Source organism: Dermacentor variabilis, chromosome 8 (genome assembly GCF_050947875.1).
Source record: "Dermacentor variabilis isolate Ectoservices chromosome 8, ASM5094787v1, whole genome shotgun sequence".
NCBI classification, from domain to species: Eukaryota; Metazoa; Arthropoda; class Arachnida; order Ixodida; family Ixodidae; genus Dermacentor; species Dermacentor variabilis.
The window spans coordinates 140,031,139-140,052,455 of NC_134575.1; the positions used below are offsets into that span (position 1 = coordinate 140,031,139).

Genomic DNA, 21,317 nt, shown 5'->3' on the forward strand with positions numbered 1-21,317 from the left:
CCACTTTCTACCTCGGTGGGGTCACCGTCCGTTCGGCTCGTGGTATCAGTTCATAGTGAGCGCCCATTGGTAAATGCTACTGTGCATCCGCCTCGGAGGGGAAAAGCCCTCTTTTTTCTTGTTGTACCCGTCTATAGAGCAAGGTTGCTTTACAGCCTTGCTGTAAAGGAGCGCGGTGTGTCCACTTCAGCACTTGGGACGCCATATACATAAAGTGCCAGTATGACAGCCATAGCCTACTGCAATCATATGACGGGCTCGAAGAATCGCCTAGCGTATGGCGTCTTCACTTGCTTTCAATGTTAAAGCACCCGAGCCCTCTTACACTTGTTAAGGTGCATGTTTTGCGCAAAGCAGCCTTCGAGCAGAGCACAATGTTTATGCTAGAAGGGCGCAGTAATGATGTTGTACTAAAGTGCACACCAATTTCAAATATTTTAAGTATAGTTCAAAAAAGCTCGTTTTCACAACCACAAGAAATGCAAAAAATAAAAAAAATTACAGGGCTGAGATGAAGTTTATCGAATGTTTTTCCTTGCCATGCTGTTTCTAAGTAACATAAGTTTGGACTCCTAAGCTCGTGTATCACAGATAAGTGTGCCCACCGGGCGAGTGAAACGGCTGATTTTGCACAAGATTTCACGCTCTAAACAATTGAATTGTGAGAACCAGATACATGCGTCGCTAGACAAATATAAAGGTGCTCATCGAAGCTATCGACTCGCCGTGACGTGTGGTAACCGCTACGTACTTCGGCTGGAAGTGAGAGGTCCAGACTTGATCTTACTTTGCGGTCATTGGAAAGTGGTGCATGTACAGAAATGCTTTTGTGGCTGCAGGATTTAGTAACATAACGCCACTGAAACTTGCTGTTTCTGCGCAGGGCCAGCACGTACAACGCAACACTGAAAAGTGCTCAAGCTTTACACCTTATCCGCACGATGGATGAGTTCACAGCGGTTAGTACCTCTTCTCATCATGCGAATTACGGAATCAGATAGAAGTTTGCTATTGAGAACCTTGTTAAAGGTATAAATGGTGACCATATTCGCATTTAGGATGAAGCGAAAAACTTTTCAAAAGAAGCTCTATTAAATGGCATAGCTTGTCCAACTATTTCTCAAGGCAACACGGATGTTTCATATATGAATGACATTTGTACTTCTTTGTTTTTTATTAAAATGGGCTTTGGACATTACAGTTTCTGCAGTCAGTCAGGGATATGTCCGAATGTGGTGAAACTCAAAAATTTCTTAGAATTAACGCTGATATATTAATCTTTGCCTTCTCTAAACACTGCGAGTTAACTCTTTCACTCATTTGGATTGACGGTGTGTGCAAGAGGCCGCTGCAAAGTTTATAAGAGCCACTACTTACCACTGGGGCAGATAATTCTTTTTAGGCGTTGTAGGCTCGCGCTTGCAATGTTCATCTTCAGTGATGGTTTCGGCGGAAACAAGATAAAGGACAGCAAGTATCACGTATGGATTTGTTTTTGCGTTTTCTAGTCCAATTCTGCGTGCCCAAAACATTCGGTGTATGTTACTTGGTTGACTGTCTACATGAGAGCCAGGGATGCCCTAAAATGTCTTCGGCATACTGCCACATTCTGTCTTGCACCTTGTCATGATTTCTCCTTGCTCGTCCTCGTTCGCTCTTTGCAAGCCATAACAGAAGCAACTAGCCCATTAATGTTTTTGACCGGTTTGTCGCTGCTACGACCGAGCGTATGGCTGTGTTCGTCAACTATATAGATCATTTTTCACTGCGAAACAATGGCCGCCGCCATACTTGAACCCGTGGTGATGCGTCGGTAGTTAGCCTCCGCTGTGTCCACGTTTAGTTAGAATCGGTTTGCGTGACGCCGGTGCGGCTCAGCCGACTTTTGTTTCGGTGGATATCGTTGACGGTGACTGGGTGGATGACGGGAAGCTTTGGCCACCATTTTAGGACCTACATAAGCGCTTTCGGAGCTCATTACGCCTTCTGCGAAGGGTACCAGCAGGAGCCCGCACTAAAAGTGGTCCTAGATATCAATTACAGCTTGTCCGAACGTTCCGCATGATTAATTAAAAGAAAATTAACGCATTTGTTCTCTACATACTTTATCTGGCAAGCATCTCGAATCGCAGGCGTGTGATGTTTCTGACGCAGTAACTTTCTACGGTGCGATCCCTATCGCATTATGCTATGCCTAGTCACTTGCGGGTGTGCTCAGTTGCGTTAGAGTTCTTGCTAGGCACAAGGCTTGGAACGTAGATGTTCGACACTTCCTATTTGCCTGTAGCAAACACAGCTTACCCAAGTTACTCGATTATTTTGTGGGCTATAATGAACGTTGAGCTTAGATATTTATCTGCGGACGGTGTAGCCGCCGTTAACCATGCTTTTGGCGCACTTAGCCAGAAGTGCGCTCATTCAATTGTGTTTTATACGTTCACGATAGAGTGAGCGTTATTTCGCATGATAGTTGGGGCGGTTGGCTGCAGGTAGCTTGCGATAAACTTACTGTGCCAGGAAGCAGCGCTTCCGCCTTCCTTACTTTGCGTAATAAGGGGTACTCACTGTTACCGACGTTCTGAGGTCGAAGTCCTCCAAGGGCCGACAGCACACTCAGACCATTCCTCATGGCCACACAAATAATCCATTCTTAAAAAGAGGATTCACTAATTTTTCAGCCAACTACTGCACACGTTATCACTGTACCGTTCGACATCTTGCAGCATGAACGGAGCAGAGTGCGTTAACAGACTTCCAGTCATATTTCCAACAGCCGATCGCACACCACCAAGGCAGCAACAGCAATGGTTTCTTATTCGCGCGATTTCTTTGAGGCTCATCATCGAAGCCACCATGTTGTTGCTTTAGAGCAAACTGCTCCGCGAAACCCTCGATAAACATTGGACGTGACAGCATCAATGCCGAGATGCTAAATTTTGAAAAAGTCGAGTCTTTGTATTATAGCGCCGGTTTCAAATCAAATCAAATCAAATGTTTTATTTCCAATAAACTTGTTGGGTGTCCTCCAGGCGAAAAGCTGCGACATACAGCTTGAATGTGCCTGAAGGCCCTCACATGGCAGCAGTACAAATACAAATACAATATACAATGCAATGGGTTACATTTACAATAATTACAAAGATCACTTTTCAAAAATTTCTTTACAAAAATATGCTCTAAGCTGTTTTCGAGTCAAGGTATTTGTCATAACAATTTCTTTCCCAAATTTATTTAACAGTGAAGGTAGCGTGTGTCTTAGCGACTGCATGAGGTAATTTGTACGCCTCTACGGTACTAACCACATGTCTTAGCTGCGGGTACGCGCATCACTTCTGTCATATTCAAGTAGTGACGTATCTTTTAAAAATATTTGAAACTTTTCGGAGCCGAAGCAGAAAGAATACAGTAGCCTGTATTCGTAAATGTTAGTTACTTGTATTATGTTATAACTTTCAAAACGTTGCGCAGTAGAATGGAAATAAGGTACATTCGCTACATGTCCAAGTGCTCGTTTTTGAAGTTGAAGAAGTGCATGAAGATTACGTTTTGTGGTGGTAGCCCATACAAGAGCACAATAATTCAGATGCGATTGAAACAAGGCATAATATATGTACAACTTTACTTTCTCTGGGAAAAAATGACGGCAACGGGACAATGCACCTGCGGCAGATGACATATTTCATAATTTGTTCAATGTGATATGTCCAGTTCATATCTTCTGACGGCGTCACGCCCAATACTTTGTGTTTGGTTATAATCTCAATGGGCGTGCCATCCAACAATAATTCTTCATTTAAATAAGACCACCTGCCTCTTGCCTTGAACAATATGGCCTTTGATTTGGAGCTATTAATTGTTAGAGCGTTATCACGAGACCAACTCGACAATTTAGAAGGATACTGCGAGATCTTTGTAACAGGTCATCAAGATCATTGTCAGAGACAAACAGGCTCGTATCGTCAGCGTATAGTACAATGGATGTGTCACTTACTATTTCAGCAATATCGTTTACATAGATATTAAACAAAATCGGGCCTAAAACGCTACCCTGGGGCACACCTGATTTAATTTCCCTATATGAAGAGCAGTATTTTTCGATAGCAACGCGCTGCGTCCGCCCAGACAGATCAGATTGAAAGAGCTGATTTGCCACGCCACGGATACCATATCCTTCTAGTTTACTTATTAAAATTTGATGACTTAAACGATCAAATGCCTTGCTATAATCAATAAATATACCCAACGTTAGTTTTCCCGCATCAATATTATTAATTATTAGCTCTTTTTGGCGTAACAAAGCTGTTTCGGTTGACATGCCCGAGCGGAATCCGTGTTGACATTCAGAAAGAATGTCATTCTTCGTAAAGAAATTGTTAATGCGTGCAGAAATCAGTTTTTCTAAACCCTTAGAAAAAACGGATAAAATGGAAATAGGCCTATAATTCCCCAGGTCATTTCGGTTCCCACCTTGGAAATAACCGACACCCTTGCTTTCTTCATATTTGTTGGAAAAGGTCCCGACTCCATAACAAGGTTAAACACAAACGCGAGATGAACTGCGATGACATCGATTACAAATTTTATAGGCCTGATTTGAATGCCGTCTGCATCAACAGCGTTGCTGTTTTTTAAGCCCAAAAATATACGACAAAATTCGGCATCGTCAGTCGGCTCGAGAAAAATGCTGTGCGCACATCTCTTAACAGTAGGACCACTGACCGTGTTATTTGATGATACCGTCATGTTCACAAAGTGTTCATTGAAACGTTCGGTTAAGAGGATGCCCGACACCTTTTCGTTATTCACGGTTACCTCACGCAAACTGCGATTCACATTCCCCTATCTGATTGCATCATTGATAATTGTCCAAGTCTTTTCTGGATTTTTCTCTGCACGGCTGCAAAAAGGCTCTCGTAATAGAGTGCTTTAGCTTTTCGCAGTTCTTTATTTAGTGTATTTCTTAACTTCCTAAATGCAACGAGATCACTTTGATGACGCGTACGCAGAAATTTATTGAACATCCTATTTTTTTGTTAATCAATCTAACATGCTGTGGTTGCACCCACGGCTTTCTAATGCGTTTTTTTTACCTTTCCTGTTTTAAGCGGGAAAGACAAATTGTATAGGCGACTGAATATGGACAGAAATTCATTGTATGCTTGACTAGCATCCTTATTGTTATAAAGAGAAGAGCAGTCTGTGCGCAAAGCAAGTGCGCGAAAGTGTTCCATATTTTCGCCTGACAGGCATCTGTAGCTGAACGTGGTATCAGGTAAAGTTCTTTCGTGAATATAAAATGAGCATATTATGAATATCGAATGATCACTGATATCATAGCTGATAGTCCCGGCTGTGTAGATGGCTGCACCAGCGTTGACAATGAAATTGTCGAGACCTGATTGACAAGATGGTGTCACGCGAGTAGGTGTCGTAATAACGGTGCAGAAACCGGAAGAATTGATTACATTAGTTACTGCACGAGTCCGAGCGCTTTCATCGAGCACGTTAATATCAGTACCAAGTCACCACCAAAAAGCACTTTGTAATTGTGAAAAGTAGCATGCTCTAATAGCTTTTCAGTAAATTCTAAGAAATTAGATATATTACCAGCAGGTGGTCGGTACATCACAACAAACATGTTATTGTCAGATTTAACGCTTAGCACTTCGTAATGTCACACTGTATGCCGCGCTTGACATGCAAAGCTACACCGCGCCCACGTTTATCGGTGTGATTAATGAAGAAATGTCTGTAACCATCTATGATCAGCATTTCACTGTGTTCCTGATACCACGTTTCAGAGAACATGATAATGTCAAATGGAAAAGTAAACTCGGCTAGAAACATAGTATGTCGTGCTTATAGGCAAGTGAACGCGCAGTCACGTGAAGCGCGGAAATGTTTTTTGCGTGTGCGGGCAGAGCAATTTTGCTTGGAAAGCTATACTCACGATGCATCGTGTACAGAAAAGAGAGTCAATAAGACCGCCTGCCTCTTGCCTTGAACAATATGGCCTTTGATTTGGAGCTATTAATTGTTAGAGCGTTATCACGAGACCAACTCGACAATTTAGAAAGGATACTGCGAGATCTTTTTAACAGGTCATCAAGATCATTGTCAGAGACAAACAGGCTCGTATCGTCAGCGTATCTTTAGACGCTGCAGTTTAGGCGATCTTTTGAAGGTCAGTCTCTGAGGCAATGTGGACAACACTACTGGCTTCAGTCTTGCGTGCAGGTACTTTCCCATTTCGCGTGCAGACAAAGCGCCACTGACATTCGCGCTTTCTTGCTAATGCCAGCGAAAGAAGACGTTTCAAGGTCGGACAGAGGTGCTCACTAATAAGTACTCTGGAATCATCAAGAATTCCAACCTGATTGTTTCGCAACCTAGCCTTCCGCGCTTTTTCAAGAACACTGTCCCTCTTCTGTTTGCTCTTAAACTGGACAACTATATTAGATTTTCCAGCTTCTCGGGTGGGCACACGGTGGCAGACTTCAATGTCAGAAGTTATGGGCTCAGCTAGTGCATCACCAATTTTCCCAACAAGTTCAGTAACGCGTTCATTGTCCTGTTGCACAAGTCCCTTAATTTCTATATTGGACCTGCGCGAGTATTGCTCCGATTGAACAACCCTCTTCTGAAGTTGTTGAATAACATTTTCATTTTCCATGCACCTAGCTCATAACTTTTCATTCGCCTTTCTCCAGGCTTCCCTACCTTCTGTGGCTTCATTAAGCTTCTTTTTCATGTCCTCAAATTGATCGCTCATCAATTTACCACTGTCCACGAGAGACTTCATTTCAGCACGAAGTTCTCGGATTTCGCATCGGCTTTCTCTTTCAGCTGTAGATTTGGTCATGTTTTCGCAAAGGAACAGTAGCAGTGGACAGAAGGTATAATAAATATACAATAGATACACAGCAATACAGAAAGGCAGCAGCGACAGCATAAACTATTTAGTTACAAAGCATGTATAATTTGGACACCAACCTGCAGTACAAAGATCAAGTTTTTAGCGTTGCGCCGATCAGCTGTCGCTGCTGCCAAGTGTCGGTCCAGCGAAGGCAGCCGGATTTTGTACCGCTTGCCCTGATGATGTCCTCAGCGGAAGAACCGTCAAGGAAGTGACGCAAGCAGACCAAGGCTCCTGGTGGTCAGCAAGATTCGCGATATCTGCAGTACAGGGATCAAGTTTTTAGCGTTGCGCCGATCAGCTGTCGCTGCTGCCAAGTGTCGGTCCAGCCAAGGCAGCCGGCTTTCGTACAGCTTGTCCTGATGACGTCCTCAGTGGAAGAACCGTCAAGGAAGTGACGCAAGCAGACCAAGGCTCCTGGTGGTCAGGAAGATTCGCCAAGGTCGATTCAAATAGGTCGCGAAGCTTCGGGCGAAAAGCGGTTAAGTACAGATTGTCACCGACATCAGCATGAGGTGTTATGGAAGCAGCGATTGAAGCGCGACTATGTTTGGAGGGAACAAACATTGGGAAAGAAAAACGCGTTTTTTAATTCAAGCGAGACACAGTTAGATTCATTCAACGAAAATAAAATTCCTACTAAATTTTATATGTTCGTGAAGAGTTAAGAAACTTCAAGTTTATTTCATTTTATTATTATTAATAAATGCATTTCTTTTCAGCGCCCATCGCTACAGGGGGCGTTGACGCCACTATCACTCGCAATGCAATGCACGTCTTGAAATGGGTGAAAGGCACACTCGTAAAGTTCACCTGTTGAAATACGCCCCCCTCACAGTTTGTGCTTTCTTGCTTGTCGAAATTTGTCTGAATTTGGTGACGCGGGTAGCTTCATCGCTTCTTAATCTGTTCAGTCAAAAGTAGTGAGTTACGACCGCCAGATAATTGTGTAGTTGTTATCGCGCGATTGCGCTGGCCGACGGGCTTGGCGTCCTCCAATAGGATCAGCACTCTACACCTAAAGCTTTCGTCGGCCTCCAAAGAAAGTATGTTCTGGGCAGGGATGCGATTTCGACAACCGTACGGCTGGCCTGGCCTTAACCGCTTTCCTGCATCGCTTTTCACGCTGAAAGCTCAAAACGCCCATCAAGTCGAATGGCGGGACATTTGAATATATAGCTCCAAAGGCAGGACAACAAAACAAATTTCGCGCCTTCGAAAACAACATGACGTCACTTCTGCTTTTAACGGATGTGGCGTCACATTATTTTTTCTTCCGCCGGAAGTGTTCCCATCACATACAGATGGCGCTAAGCCCCATGAACCGCCGATGGACCGCCATGTTTTGAACGTATGGGCTCCTATGGAAGCTTCGCTACCAGGTATATTTACCTTGGATTCGCGATATCTGCAGTACAGAAATCAAGTGTTTAGCGTTGCGCCGATCAGCTGTCACTGCTGCCTTGCTTATTGTATTGCACATGCACTCTTCGTGTTCTCTAAATTACCAAACATGCTGTAGCGATATTTCGGTGGGACAAAACCCGACTAAAAATGTAAGTACCATGGTTTTGCTAAATCCAAGTTGAAGATTAGGGGGTTTCCCTTAGCTGGTATGTTGAATATGCTCTAATGGGCGTTTGTGCGAGATTTTCGCCTTAATAGTACCGCAATAAACGATAGGTGTGCAGTGATTAGCAGAGGTAGCACCGCGTATTCAATAAGCAAGGAACAGAAACAAGACTTAATATTTAATGCACGGAAGGTATTTCTCATCGCTGCTCGTTCTACTGGCGCTTGGATACAAATCGTGGCTACGCATTAAAGCGCTGTGATAACACCTACATTTCAATGCATGAACCGCGATAGTCGCAATCTGCACTATCGTTTGCAAGCACGCGTTCAGAAGGCCATTCCTCAGCCTCCATTACTGCGATTCACGTAGACGGTGGAAAGAAGCAGTCCAGAAATGTAAATTGTTAGACAACCGTGTTCTAATTTTCGCGCCTTTGTGACTGCCACGTTCGGAGCGACATGCTGACCTGGAAAAAAAAGAAACGAAAATGTTCTGCTGTGTTTCGGCACTGTATATGTACCTCTGGGCCAGATCGTCTATAGGGATATGAATGAGCTTCCATAGGTGCGTAAACACGGCTACACTTGCTTCCTGTTCTCGCAAGGTGGGCTCATTGCACAGTATTTCTGCAGGTGAAAAAGGCTGCGGAAGCTGTTCCAAACCTGGCCGACTTGAACTTCCACGACATCAAAGACATGCTCGTCGCGGATGATGCGCAGCTCCACGACTGGATCAGAAATTGACCTTGGTGGCCCGGCACAAGCATCGCTGGTGGATCGGTGGACGCTGGCATTCGGATTCATACTAGGACAAAAAATTTGCTTGCCGCCTACTTTGCGTATTCGACTCGTACCTTTAATATATAGACGTCGAACGTACTCGCTATTAGCAAGCGTTGTTAACCTTTAATACAAAAAATATCCGATTGATTGCCATGATGTGAATCTGTGGAAAAAGATAAATAAGAAAAAGGCGAAATAACCTAGTGCAGCCTTCTGATGGGCCACGAAAGGGAACGAACTATAAGTTTGCCTCACCTTCGCTTGTTTAGCATTTATATTGTTCCACAACAAAGCAAGTATAATGGGATCTCCGCGCTGCAGGAGCTCATGCGTGGAGGCACATCTGCATACTCCCCGGTCTGTTGCGGAGTAACTCTCAATGGGGTATATCTGTTTCGCACAGCCAGCAGCGAAATTTCGCTTTCAATCAGCAGCACTGCTTTGGGAAACGAACACTTTTCGTGACACGTACGCTTACTAAAGCACAATTATATACCCTCTTCTCATCCCTGCGTCCATGGCATCCAGAAAACTGGTGGGCGTGCATGTGCCCTCCCCTACCTATGCTACGCAATGTGACATATAGGCCAATGATCTGATTCCTCACAAAACACGCATCAGCTAGCTCGCAAGGCCATTCAGGATTGTTGCGATGGCATTTTTTATTACCCAACAGTCAGCGTTTCCTCGTCCCGTTCGATGTGTTGTTCGCTCTAACAACGTCTAACAGCTGCCAACCGTCTCTAATGTTTATTGCGATGCAGTCCTCCCTCAGGTTTCTGTTATTCATTCCACTGTGAACTTGTCAGTCATCCAGGTTTATGCTATATTTGCATTCAAACCATGTTTTAGGTAGCTTAACCCTGCAGTTTTCTGCGACAGCCGCTTTCATTGTACCTTTTCCAATTTACACAACTCTGAACTGTCCTTAATATTTCTTACTCGGCAAGTCGGGTCTTATGGGCCACTGGGACAGCACTTTTCGTTTCGAAGTGTGCGACTCACGCGCCTGTGAACGAATTCCTCGACCGACCTCTTTTAGGCACTGTATGCCCTAAGCACAATTCTCAGCTAGCTAACGGTCGTGGTAATATTTACTGCAATGGCAGGTTTCACTACAATTTCTCCTGTTCCTCCGACAGCAAATTGGTTCACTTCAAAGTTATTGAACTACACAAATAATAATAGGAGAACCGGCCGTCTGCAATGCACCTTGTTGCGCAGCGCGTTGATTCATTTACCAGTAAGCAGATCATCAGCAGGAAAACAGGGCATCTGTAATGCACCTTGCTGCGCAGTGCTTTGAAATTTTTCTGTTCATCCAGCAGCAAACTGGTTACCTTTAAAGTATTTCACTGCACGCGAAGAATAATTGGAGAACAGGACGTCTGTAATGCATCTTGTTGTGCAGTGCTTTGAAATTTCTGCTGTTCATCCAAAAGTAAACTGTAATGAACCTTGTGTAGCAGCGCTTTGAAATTTCTAATTCAACAGTAAACTGGATCCCTGTAAAGTTGAACTACACCCATAAAATTGCAGAAGCGGACGTGTTTGTTGCACCTTGTTGAGAGGCGCCTTAAAATTTCTACTGTTAATCTTACAGTAAACTGGTTCCCTGTAAATTTTTGAAGGATACCAAGAGTAACTGGTTAACAGGACGTCTGTAATGAACGCTGTTGCGCAGCGATTTGAACTTTTTGCGGTTAATCCAACAGTAAACTTGTTCCCCGTAAGGTTTGTGACTCACGCCAAGAATAATTGGAGAACAAGACGTCTGTAACGCACCTTATTGCGCAGCGCTATAAAATTTCTCCTGTTCATTCAACAGTAAACTGTTTCCTTGTAATGTTTTTGACTCTACGCCAAGAATAATTGGAGAACAGGACGTTTGCAATGGAATTTGTTGCTCAGCACATTGAAATTTCTGGTGTTCATCCAACAGTAAACAGGTTTGCTTTAAGGTTTTTGAACTACACCAATATTAATGGAGAACAGGACGTTTGTAATGCACCTTGTTGCACAGCGCTTTGAAATTTCTGCTGCTAGTAGAACAGTGAACATGTTCCCGGAAAGTATTCGAACTACACCAAGAATCATTGGAAAAGAGGACGTGTGTAATGCACCTTGCTGAGCAGTGCTTTAAAATATTTTGTGGTCATCCACCAGTAAACTGGTTACCTTTAAAGTTTTTGACTGTCGAGAAAAATTATTGGAGAACAGGACGCCTGTAATGCATCTTGTTCCACAGCGCTTTGAAATTTCTGCTGTTCATCCTACAGTAAATTGGTTCCCTGTAGAGTTATTGAATCTACGCCATGAAAAATTGGAGAACAGGACCTTTGTAATGCACCTTTTTGCGCAGAGCTTTGAAATTTCTGCTGTTATATCAACTGTAAACTGGTTCCCTGTATAGATTTTGAACTACGCCAAGAATAACGGGAAAACAGGACCTCTGTAATGTGCCTTTTGAGCAGCAGGTTGAAATCTCTGCTGTTCAGCCAGCAGTAAAATGGTTCCCTGTCAAGTTTTTTGAGCCTATGCCAAGAATTAAGGAAGTACAGGACTTCTATAATGTACCCTGTTGCGCAGCGCTTTGCAAGTTATGCTGTTCATCTAACAGTAAGATGGTTCCTTAGAGTGTTTTGACCCTATGCCAAGAATATTTGGAGAACAGGACATCTGTCATGCACCGTGTTGCGCAGCGCTTTCAAATTTCTGCTGTTCGACCAACAATAAAATGGTTCTCTGAAAGCATTTTGACTCTACACCAATAATAACTGGACAACAGGATGTCTCTAATGCACATTGTAGCGCAGCGCTTTGAAATTTCTGCTCTTTATCTAACAGTAAACTGGTTCCCTGTAAAGTTTGACTCTCGCTAAGGATAATTGGAGAACGAGACGCCTGTAATGCACCTTGTGGGGCAGCGCTCTAAGCCATGAACAATTTTTGAGCGTTACATCTGTAACCATGTTGTAACCGCGTTACATCTGTAACCACGCACCAGTTTACAATTTCTGCTGTTCATCTAATAGTAAAATTGTTCCCTGTAAAGCTTGTGACTCCACAGCAAGAATTACTGGAAAAGAGGACGTCTAAAATGGCCATTATGCTTAGCGCTTTGAAATTTCTGGTGTTCATCCAGCAGTAGGCTTCCTCCCTGTATATTTGAACTACACATATACCGATTGCAGAAGACGTGTCTAATGCACCTTATTGCGAGGTGAATGAAATTTCTGCAGGTAATCATACTGTAAACTGGTTTCCTGTGAAATTTTTGAACGAAACCAAGAATACCTGAAGAACAAGACCTCTAATGCACCTTGTAGGGCAGCGCTTTGAAATTTCTGTTGTTCATCCAACAGTAAACTGGTTCCATGTAACGTTGCCGACTCACGCCAAGCATACTTGGAGAACACGATGTCTGTACTGCACCTTGTCGCGCGGCGCTGTCAAATTTCTGCTGCATATGCAACAGTAAACTGCTTTCAGGTAAAGTCCTTGACTCGACGCCAAAAATAATTGGAGATCATGACGACTGTAATGCACCTTCTTGCGCAGCGCTTTCAAATTTGTGTTGTTCATTCTACAGTAAACTGGTTCCCCGTAAAGTTCTTGGCTCTACGACAATAATTAGAGAACAGGACGTGTGTAATGGACATTGTTGCGCAGCGCTTTGAAATGTCTGCTGTTCATTCTACAGTAAACAGGTTCCCTGTAATGCTTCTGACTCGCGCCAAGAATAATTGGAGAACAAGACGCCTCTAATGCACCTTGTTTCGCAGCGCTTTGAAATTTCTGCTGCTCATTGACCAATAAACTGGTGCCCTGCCAGATTTTTGAACTACAAGAATAAATGAATAGGACGTCTGCAATGCACCTCGTTGCGGAGCGCTTTGATAATTTCTGCTCTTCATTCAATAGTAAACTGGTTCCCTGTGAAGTTCTTGAGCCTACTCGAAGACTATTTGGAGAACAGGACCTCTGTAGTGCAACATGTTGTGCAGCGCTTTGACATTTCTGCTGCTCAACCAACAGTAAAGTGGTTGGCTGTAACGTTTTTGAACTACACCAAGAATAATTGGAGAACAGGACATCTATAAAGCACCTTGTTGCGCAACGCTTTGAAATTTCTGCTGCCAATCGATCTCTAAACAGGCCTGGAAAGTTTTGGAACTGCGCCTAGATGAATTGGATAGCAGGACGTGTGTGATGCACCTTACTGCACAGTGCCTAGAAATTTTTTCTGTTCATCCAGCAGTAAACTTGTTCCCAGTAAAGTTGTACTACACATATGATTGCGGAAGACCTGTCTAATGCACCTTATAGCGAGGTGCATAAAATTTCAGCAGGTAATCATACTGTACACTGGTTTACTTTAAATTTTTGAGTGGCAGCAAGAATACCTGGAGAACAGGACCTCTGTAATGCACCCTGTTGTGCAGCGCATTGAAATTTCTGCTGTTCATCAGACAGTAACTGGTTCCTTGTAAGGTTTCTGACTGACGCCAAGAAGAATTGGAGAACAGGATGTTTGTAACGCAACTTATTGCGCAGCGCTTTGAAATTTCTAATGTTCATCAAACCGTAAACGTGTTCCCTATAAAGGTTTTGAACTGCACCAAGAATAATGGGAAAACAGGACGTCTGTAATGCACCTTGTTTTGCAGCGCTGCGAAATTTCTGCTGTTCATTAAACAGTACACTGCTTCTTTGCAAAGTACTTGACTCGACACTAAGAATAATTGGAGATCATGACGACTGTAATGCACCTTCTTGCGCAGCGCTTTCAAATTTGTGTTGTTCATTCTACATTAAACTGGTTCCACGTAAAGTTCTTGACTCTACGCGAAGAATAATTGGAAAACAGGACATCTGTAACGTACATTGCTGCGCAGCGCTTTGTTATGTCTGCTGTTCACTGTACAGTAAGCTGGTTTCCTGTAATGTTTCTGATTCACGCTAAGAATAATTGGAAAACAAAGACGTCTATCACACACCTTGTTTCGTAGCGCTTCAAAATTTCTACTGCCAATCGAACTGTAAACAGGTTCGCGGGATGTTTCGGAACTATACCTAGAATATTTGGATAACAGGACGTGTGTAGTACACGTTGCTGCGCATTGCTCTTAAATTTTTTCTTTTCATCCAACAGTAAAGTGGTTGCTTGTCAAGTTCTTGATTCAAAGCGAAGAATAACGCCAAGAACAGGATCCTTTTAATGCACCTGGTTGCGCAGCACTTTGAAATTTCTGCTCTTCATCCAACAGTAAACTGGTTCCCTGTAAAGTTTTTTCCCTCTACGCCAAGAATAATCGGTGAAGAGGACGTCTGTAATGCATCTTGTGTAGCAGCGCTTTGACATTACTAATTTCATTCAACAGCAAACTGGTTCCTTGTAAAGTTGATCTACACCTATATGATTGCGGAAGAGGACGTGTCTAATGCACCTTGTTGAGAGGCCCTTTAAAATTTCTGCTGTTAATCCTACTGTAAACTGGTTCCCTGTGAAATTTTTTGAACGACACCAAGAATAGCTGGAGAACAGGACGTCTGTAATGAACCCTGTAGCGCAGGGTTTTGAAATTTTTGCGTTTAATTCATCCGTAAACATGTTTCCCATAAAGTTTGTGACCCACGCCAAGAATAATTGCAGAACAGGATGTCTGTAACGCACCTTAATGCGCAGCGCTATAAAATTTCTGCTGTTCAGTCAACAGTAAACTGGTTCTTGTAAACTGGTCCTTGTAACGTTTCTGAATCACACCAAGAATATTTGGAGAACAGGATGTCTGTAACGCAACTTATTGCGCAGCGCATTGAAATTCCTGGTGTTCATTCAACAGTAAATTGCTTCCTTGTAATGTTTTTGACTCTACGCCATGATTATTTGGGGAACAGGACGTCTGCAATGCAATTTGTTGCGCAGCGCTTTGAAATTTCTGCTGCTCATCCAACAGTACTGCACCTTGCAGTGCAGTGCTTTGAAATTTTTCTCTCCATCCAGCAGTAAACTGGTTCCCTGTAAAGTTCTTGACTCTGCGCCAAGAAAAATTGGAGAACAGAACCTTTGTAATGCACCTTTTTGCGCGGCGTTTTGAAATTTCTGCTGTTATATCAAGTGTAAACATTTAGCCCGTAAAGATTTTGAACATCGCCACTGGAAAACAGGACCTCTGTAATGTGCCCTTTGAGCAGTGCATTGAAATTTCTGCTGTTCAACCAGCAGTAAAATGGTACCCTCTCAAGTTTTTTGAGCCTACACCAAGAATTATGGACAAACAGCACTTCTTTAATGCACTCTGTTGCGCAGCGCTTTGCAATTTATGCTGTTGATCTAACTGTAAAATGGTTCGTTTTATAGGTTTTGGCTCTATGCCAAGAATAATTCGAGAACATGAAGTCTGTAATGCACCATGTTGCGCAGCGCCTTGAAATTTCTGCTGTTCATTGAACAGTAAACTGCTTCCTCGTAATGTTTTGGCTCTACGCCAAGAATAATTGGAGAACACGACGCCTGTAATGTAACTTGTTTAGCAGCGCTTTGAAATTTCTGCTGTTCATCAAATAGTGAACGGTTTCCATATGAAGGTGTTGAACTACGCCAACAATAATGGGAAAACAGGACGTCTGTAATGCACATTGTTGCGTTGCGCTGTGAAATTTCTGCTGTTCATCGAACAGTAAACTGTTTCCTTGGAAAATTCTTGACTCGACGCTAAGAATTATTAGAGAACATGACGATTGTAATGCACGTTGTTGTGTAAAGCTGTGAAATTTGTCCTGTTCATTCTACAGTAAACTGGTTCCCCGTAAAATTCGTGACACTACACGAAGAATAATTGGAGAACAGGACGTCTGTAAAGCACATTACTGCGCAGCGCTTTGAAGTGTCTGCTGTTCACTCTACAGCAAACTAGTTTCCTGTAATGTTTCTGACACGCGCCAAGAATAATTGGAGAAGACACTCTAACCCATCTTGTTTCACAGCGCTTTGAAATTTCTGCTGCCAATCGAACTGTAAACAGTTTCCCGGAAAGTTTTGAAACTACACCTAGAATATTTGGATAACAGGACGTGTGTAATGCACCTTGCTGCGCATTGCTTTTTATTTTTTTCTGCTGATCCAACAGTAAACTGGTTGCCTGTAAAGTTCTTCATTCAAAGCCAAGAATAACGCCAAGAACAGGATGTTTGTAATGCACCTTGTTGCGGAGCAGTTTCAAATTTCGGCTGTTCATCCAACAGTAAGCTGGTTCCCTGTAAAGTTCTTTCCCTCTACGCCAAGAATAACCAGACACCTGTAATACACCTTGTGTAGCAGCGCTTTGATATTTCTAAAATTCATTCAACAGTAAACTGGTCCCCTGTAAAGTACACCTATATAATTGCAGAAGATGTGTCTAATGCACCTTCTTGAGAGGCGCTTTAAAATTTCTGCTGTTATTTTTACTGTAAACCCGGTTCCCTGTAAAATTTTTGAACGACACCAAGAATAGCTGGAAAACAGGACGTCTGTAATGAACCCTGTTGCGCAGGGTTCTGAAATTTTTGCTTTTAATCCAACAGTAAACTTGTTAGCAGTGAAGATATGTGACCCACGCCAAGAATAATTGCAGAACAGGACGTCTGTAACGCACCTTACTGCGCAGCGCTATAAAATTTCTGCTGTTCATTCAACAGTAAACTGGCTACTTGTAATGTTTTTGACTCTACGCCAAGAATAATGGAAAAACAGGACGTCTGTATTGAATTTGTTGCGCAGGGCTTTGAAATGTCTGCTGTTCATCCAACTGTAAACTGGTTCCTTGTAACGTTTCTGCCTCACGCCTAGGATATTTGGAGAAAAGGATGTCTGTAACGCTATTTATTGCGCAGCGCATTGAAATTTCTGATGTTCATTCAACAGTAAACTGCGTCCTTGTAATGTTTTTGACTCTACGCCAAGAAAAATTGGGGAACAGGACGTCTTTAATGCAATTTGCTGCGCAGCGCTTTGAAATTTCTGCTGCTCACACAACAGTGACGCACCTTTCAGCGCACTGCTCTGAAATCTTTCTCTTCATCCAGCAGTAAACTGGTTACCTTTAAAGCTTTTGACTGTCGCGAAAAATTATTGGAGAACAGGACGACTGTAATGCATCTTGTTCCGACCACGTACCCGAGCACACGAGGGTTGGACCTTCCCGCGTGTAGCCGTGCGCGGCTTAGCCGTGTCTGGGGAAAAGGGGATCCTTGGGGTTGAGCCGTAGCTGGGTGTTTGGACCTTTAAGGCCCCGCGGCGGAGGCAACACACCTCTTCGGCTTTTTCTTCACATAGACGGCACCTCCAGACTGACCCACCTGGAGGAAATCGGCAGTCGCCTTTTCCTGTCTCTCTCTCCCTACAACCTTCGTCTTTCCCTTACTTTCCACCTTTCCTGTCTCCTTCTCTCTTCTATTTACTTCCGTTCTCCTTGGCGGCAAGGGTTAACCCTGTGTGGTTATCCAACCTTGGGTACACCATATTTGGTTATAGTGGCGGCGTACGACTGGCGTCGTGCAGACTTGCATGCAAGCTCTGCCGCGTCCCCTCGTTGGGCTCCGTGTAGGGCGGTCGGTGCTAATGCCGAATTTTTATACATTTTCATGGAAACTTCTCTCCCCAAACTTCCCGATTGCCCTCAGAAACGAGGGCGCACCGAAGATTTATTGCAGTTGTTCAGACACCAAATACTGAATTTACCCCGCTTTCATGTTATTCACTCTGAAAAGTCAAACAAAGCAGTGCGAACCATTTCACCGTTCCTTGTTTCAAAGTCCCTGACTGTTGTTTTTGGCCCAGGTTACAAGGTATCGAGGATGGCAAGCGGCGACCTCCTCTTGGAGCTCCGCGATGTAGAACAATATGAGAAACTACCGCTACTAGTGTCATTTGGGGAAATCCCCATAACAGTAACCCCGCACCGTACAATGAACACCACCCGTGGTGTTGTGTCAGAGGATGATTTGCTTGAGCTGACTGAAGCGGAACTCCTGGAGGGCTTCAGTGAGAAAAATGTGATCAATGTCAAAAGAATTAAGATGAGGCGGGATGGTAAAGAGATTCAGACGAAGCACCTAATAATTACTTTTGGATCAAGTATCTTGCCCGAGTCAATCGAGGCCGGGTACATCAAGCTCCGTGTTAGGCTGTATGTGCCAAATCCACTCCGATGTTTCAAATGCCAGCGCTTCGGTCACAGCTCGCAGAGCTGCCGAGGCCGCCAAACATGTGCAAAATGCAGTGCCCACGAACACACATCTGAAGCTTGTGAGAATGCTCTCCACTGTGTAAACTGTGATGGGGAGCACGCCGCGTACTCACGGTCGTGCCCATCCTGGAAAAAAGAAAAGGAAACTGTAACAGTTAAAGTAAAGGAAAATATAAGTTTCAAGGAGGCACGCAGGCGGGTATCGTACCTGCCCAAGAAAACCTTTGGCGATGTCGAGCGTCAGGGGGCAGCGTCACAACGGCCTCTGGCGGCAGTCCGACGCACAAGCAGTGAGTCGGCAGCTACGCCAACCGCCCCCGCGGTGGTTGCAGCTAGCGCTACTCCGCCAACCCAGCAGACGGGGCCATCAACCCTGAAGGTGCGCGCAGCCGAGGCTGCCCCAACCTGCGAGGCCCCTTCCAGCGCTGGCAACAGCCACTGCAGCCAAATCCCTCAGGTAGCCCCATCGACCTCCGGGCTGGTGGGCGCAGGGGCCTTGCCTTCCGGGGTAGGACTCTCTCGGAAAACCTCTCGCTCGCAAGAGCGCTTGTCCGGCGTCTCACAGGAGGCAATGGACACTACACCTGTCCTCAAGGCGCACTAAACGCCTAAGGAGCGCCGAGACTCGCTCGAACGCTTCAAAAAGGGCAGAACCCCTGTTACAGGGCCTCGAAAGGGCTCTGTAATCTAAGGCATCCTTTCCGTTTCCGTAAACACAGCACCAATTTTCTCTAAATATGGATAAACAAATCATCCAATGGAATGTCAGAGGTCTTCTCAGGAATCTTGATGTGCAAGAACTCATTCATACACAATCCAAAAGTGCTGTGTTTACAGGAAACACACTTAAAACCAAAACAAACAAAGTTTCTTCGACAGCACGTTACTTTTCGCAAAGATCGCGATGATGCTATCGCATCATCGGGCAGTGTTGCAATTGTAATTAAAAAAGCATAGCCTGTCAACGTTTACAGCTACGAACGGCCCCTGAGGCAGTGACGGTTCGAGTTATTCTGCTAAACAAACTGATCACTATTTGCTACTTTATATACCCCCGCATTATAAACTAAGCAAACATGAATTTCAGTCCTTTATAGATGAATTGCCAGAACCCTATGTTCTTGGCGATTTCAATGCACATAACTACCTGTGGGGCGACCCTCGTATAGATGCGCGAGGACGTCTTGTCGAACAGTTCATTTTCTTCTGGTGCGTGTCTGCTGAATAAGAAGGAACACACATATTACTCTCTTGCAAACAAAAGCTATTGTTCCATAGATCTTAGCATAGTCTCCTTGTCTGTACTGCCTGAACTTGAATGGGAAGTTACCGACAACCCTTACGGCAGCGACCACTTCCCTATACTGCTAAGATCACCGAAAGAAAACGAATATCCACCACACGCTCCTAGGTGGAAGATAGAGACTGCTGATTGGGCGAAATTTCGATCTCTTACTAGTATCTCATGGGCTGACCTGTCTTCGTTAGGAATTGATGCTGCAGTCGAGTTTTTTACAGCATTCATAATAGATGTCGCATCTAAATGCATATCAGAAGCAAAAGGCTTGGCCTGCAAACGGCGTGTCCCGTGGTGGAAGGACGATTGTAGGATCGCTCGTGAAAAACAGAACAGGGCGTGGGGGTTGCTACGCGCTTCTCCCACTGCGGCGAATCTTAGCAACGTTAAAGTAAAATCCCAAGGCAGGCGAACCCGCCGACAGGCCAGACTAGAAAGCTGGCAGAAGTTTCTAACGAGTATTAACTCGTTCAGAGATGAGGCCAAAGCCTGGAACAGGGTCAATAGGATAAGAGGGCGACAAGCATATGCACTCCCTTTGGTAAACACAGAAGGCGATACCCTACAAGATCAGGCGGACTCACTTGGAGAGCACTTAGAGAGCGTGTGAAGTGCCAACCATTACTCTCAATCCTACTTGAAATATAAACAAATAGAAGAATGTAAGCAAATCATGAGAAAATGTCAACAGAATGAACCATACAACTGTCCTTTTAGTATTGCTTAGTCGAGAGCTGCCTTGAGCGCATGCAAGAGCTCTGCTCCGGGATCTGAGAGAATCATGTATGAAATGATCCAAAACTTACATAAAGACACCCAAGTTACACTAGTCACAATTTTCAACACAATTTGGGCTGCAGGATACCTCCCGGTTGCATGGAAAGAAGCCATTGTGATCTCGGTTTTGAAACAAGGCAAAGATCCTTCCTCAGTGGCAAGTTACCGCCCGATAGCCCTGACAAGTTGCCTTTGTAAGGTATTTGAAAAAATGATTAATCGGCGACTCATTCATTTCCTTGAACAGAGCAAAATGCTTGATCCTTATCAGTGTGGCTTCCGAGAAGGCCGCTCCACAACTGACCATCTTGTACGTGTAGAAGCAAATATCCGAGACGCATTTGCACACAAACAGTTTTTCTTATCCATATTCCTCGATATGTAGAAGGCGTACGATACGACGTGGCGTTACGGAATCTTAAGAGACTTGTCAGAAATAGGCATCCATGGTAGTATGCTAAACTTAATAGAAAGCTATCTGTCCAGTCGTATCTTCCGGGTAAAAGTCCGTAATGTACTTTCGCGTCCTTTTACGCAAGAAACGGGTGCACCCCAAGGAGGCGTGCTCAGCTGCACACACTTCATCGTGAAGATGAGCACGCTTCGCGCTTCATTACCACCGGCAATCTTTTATTCTGTTTACGTGGACGACATACAAATAGCTTTCAAATCGTGTAACCTCGCTGTATGCGAGAGACAGGTACAGCATGGCCTGAACAAAGTGTCAATGTGGGCA

The 21,317-nt window shown here is 44.1% G+C and overlaps 1 protein-coding gene across 4 annotated transcripts in view; it reads left to right on the forward strand.

Annotated features, from left to right (window-relative positions):
- Positions 1 to 21,317, forward strand: part of LOC142590620 (uncharacterized) — a 328,406-nt gene that overhangs the window by 260,071 nt on the left and 47,018 nt on the right. For 3 of the 4 annotated variants that reach the window (XM_075702951.1, XM_075702953.1, XM_075702954.1), the window contains one exon: positions 884 to 959. In XM_075702951.1, coding sequence (XP_075559066.1) covers positions 884 to 959 — 76 coding nt within the window. Of the gene's footprint in view, positions 1 to 883; positions 960 to 9,124; positions 11,304 to 21,317 lie in introns of those variants that run through there. The other variant, XM_075702952.1, reaches the window with a different exon arrangement.